Source organism: Loxodonta africana, chromosome 1 (assembly GCF_030014295.1).
Source record: "Loxodonta africana isolate mLoxAfr1 chromosome 1, mLoxAfr1.hap2, whole genome shotgun sequence".
Taxonomy (NCBI): domain Eukaryota; kingdom Metazoa; phylum Chordata; class Mammalia; order Proboscidea; family Elephantidae; genus Loxodonta; species Loxodonta africana.
The window spans coordinates 173,850,906-173,853,886 of NC_087342.1; the positions used below are offsets into that span (position 1 = coordinate 173,850,906).

At 40.9% G+C, this 2,981-nt stretch overlaps 1 protein-coding gene across 1 annotated transcript; it reads left to right on the plus strand.

The window, feature by feature from the left end:
- The first annotated feature begins 747 nt into the window (after positions 1–747).
- LOC135232219 (small ribosomal subunit protein eS7-like) lies at positions 748–2,720 on the plus strand. The gene has a single exon (XM_064289674.1). The coding sequence runs from the start codon at positions 748–750 to the stop codon at positions 1,261–1,263; it is 516 nt and encodes a 171-aa protein (XP_064145744.1). The 3' UTR covers positions 1,264–2,720.
- The last annotated feature ends 261 nt before the right edge of the window (positions 2,721–2,981 follow it).

Sequence of the window (2,981 nt, forward strand, 5' to 3'; positions counted from 1 at the left end):
GATAGCAAAGCAGACCTAACATTTAACCTCTAGAGAGGTTAATAACTTAAAGGAACATGTAAACAAAGTGAATATATCAGAAAGCATGAAAAAGTTAGCGTGTGTTGGAAAGTATAGAAGCTGCACTGATTTGCAGACCCAAAGAGAAGAAACGTGCAGTGGTGACAAACATGGGCTCCGGGGCCACCACTTGTTAGTAACTGTGGGCCTTTGAGCAATCACTTGCCTCTCAACATGTCAGTTTTCTTATCTAGTATAGAGAACTAGGAAACTCTGGTGGCATAGTGGTTAAGTGCTATGGCTGCTAACCAAAAGGTCAGCAGTTCAAATCCACCAGGTGCTCCTTGGAAACTCTATGTGGCAGTTCTACTCTGACCTATAGGGTAGCTATGAGTCGAAATCGACTCGACGGCAGTGGGTTAGTGGGTATAGAGAACTATCAAGAGAAATAAATCATACCTGAAAAGCGTTTAGCATCGTGTCTACCACGTTGTAAATGCTACTAAATTTTAGCTTAAAAAGATCACTGGATATGTGTAACCACCACCAGTTGCTTACCTGACACCCAAGCATCAGCTCAGAACAAGGCCATTCATACACTCTCACCGTGCCCTAAAAAGGAGCCCTGGTGGTGCGATGGTTAAGCACTTGGCTGCTGAGAGGTCCCTGGTTGGATCCCACCGAGCTACTCTGTGGGAGAAAAGACCTGGCCATCTACTCCCGTAAAGATTACAGCCTAGCCTTCCTATGCCGGCCCTCAGCAAGGAAAAGGCCATGTTCAGTTCAAACGGGAAGATTATGAAGCCCAATGGCAAAAAGCTGGATGAATTTGAGTCTGGCATTTCTCAAGCGCTGCTTGAACTGGAGATGAACTCGGACCTAAAGGTTCAGTTGAGGGAGCTGAATATAACTGCAGCCAAGGAAATTGAAGTTGGTGGTGGTCGGAAAGCTATTATAATCTTTGTCCCCATTCCTCAACTCAAGTCTTTCCAGAAGATCCAAGTCAGGCTAGCACATGAACTGGAGAAAAAGTTCAGTGGAAAGCACGTTGTCTTTATTGCTCAGAGGAGAGTTCTGCCTAAACCACTCTTTTTTATTTTTCATGCGAAAAATAAGCAGAAGCCTCCCAGGAGCCGTACTCTGACAGCTGTGCACAATGCAATCCTTGAAGACTCGGTCTTCCCAAGTGAAATCGTGGGCAAGAGAATCCGTGTAAAACTGGGTGGCAGCTGGCTTATAAAAGTTCATTTGGACAAAGCATAGCAGAACAATGTAGAACACAAGGTTGAAACTTTTTCTGGTGTGTATAAGAAGCTCACAGGCAAGGATGTTAATTTTGAATTCCCAGAATTTCAATTGTAAACAAAAATGACTAAATAAAGAACCATTCACAATAAAAAAATAAATAAGATTACAGCCTACGAAACCCTATGGGGCAGTTCTGCTCTGTCCTGTAGGGCCATTATGAGTTGGAATTGACTCACCGGCACATAACAACAACCATGTCCTAGTCACTGAAAAAGGATAGTTCCCCCTAGTTCAGCTTGGCACTGTAGATTTTAATTCTTTAAATCACACAATCTGAATGAACCTTGAAACATAATAGATCATAAATTGACATCTCAGCCAACAATGACCAGATCCTATGAAATAAAATTTTGTTGCCCATGCTATCATACCCAAAAGAGCAAAGTAAAAATATTCACATTAAAATAATGATGTGAGCCTTCTAAGGATGTGGAAGGAAGTCATGCCTCATTTTGTCAAACCAGAGATGCTTCAGCTTTAATTGGACTTTTCCATCTTGCACACTGCCTGCCATGTGGTGGGTAGGCTGGAAGCATCTACTGCGCAAATGGTTTTGGCATGAAAAGTTGTTCTTTTATCATGAGGCAAAATTCATATGACTGTGATCTGTCCTCAGAAGAGTTTAACTTTAATCTTAGACTTTGTAGATCCAAATGGAAGTTACACTATGTGAAATCCATTTCTCCATAGAAAAATGACTCCTCTCAGACTTCAAATAGACTTTGTTCTTCACTTACATGTGAAGTGAGATTCCAATTTCTGTTGGGTCTCTGCAGGAGGAAAGTTTGAACATTATCCTGAATCTTAAGATATGTTTCACAGTAAAACTTTTCTTCCCAACTCAGTAAGTTTTTGCTTCCTATAATTTACTGGATGATGAATTGAAGTGTTTTCTGCTTTGGGAAAATAATATGCCTCAACAATTGTCCTCACACATGCCTTCAGGGTTGGCTGGTCAGAATGAGATTGCTTGGTAACCAGAGAAGGTGAAGGTGTTCTAATGTCCCGAACATGCTTTTCTTGAAATCACGTTTTGCTCTTTTAAAATCAGTTTAAATATACATTCCCTTTTCCTGGTTTGCCCTCCTGGCATTTTTTATTTTTTCTGTTGGGATAAGTACTGCTTCTCAGAATTTCCTGCCTGACAAACAATAGAGCTAACTGATGATTGTTACGGTTCAGTGAATCCTTTATTGAAGGACGAATGATCTGCTTTACTTAGGTATTGAGACATACTACCCTCCTTTTGGAAGAGGTAATCAATTATTTTAGAAACTGCACGTGTTCGGACGTGCTTCTCTATCTGCACACGTGTCTTTCTTCAAGAGACCTCTGAGTCCCCTTTTCCATTTTCAGAAGCTGGAGGGCCCTTTACTAATAAAGAATATTAAGCTGTCCTTTAACTCTTGCTACCCACACACAAAATATTTGTATGGGTTCATTTCTTTCATGCATATGTTCAAGTGGACTCCAATGTAATTGCCATCCAAATTGGTAAATAAAAACTTTTAGTCTGAATTGATCCTCAGTGGTCGATAAAGACGTTTTTCAAAGAATTTTGCTAAACCAGGAAGCAGCTGAGACACTGATCAAAGGCAAGGAAAGCATCGCATGGATAATTGGGGAAAGAAGTCACAAATGCTAGTGCCCCAAAGTTACTTGCGGAAATACGG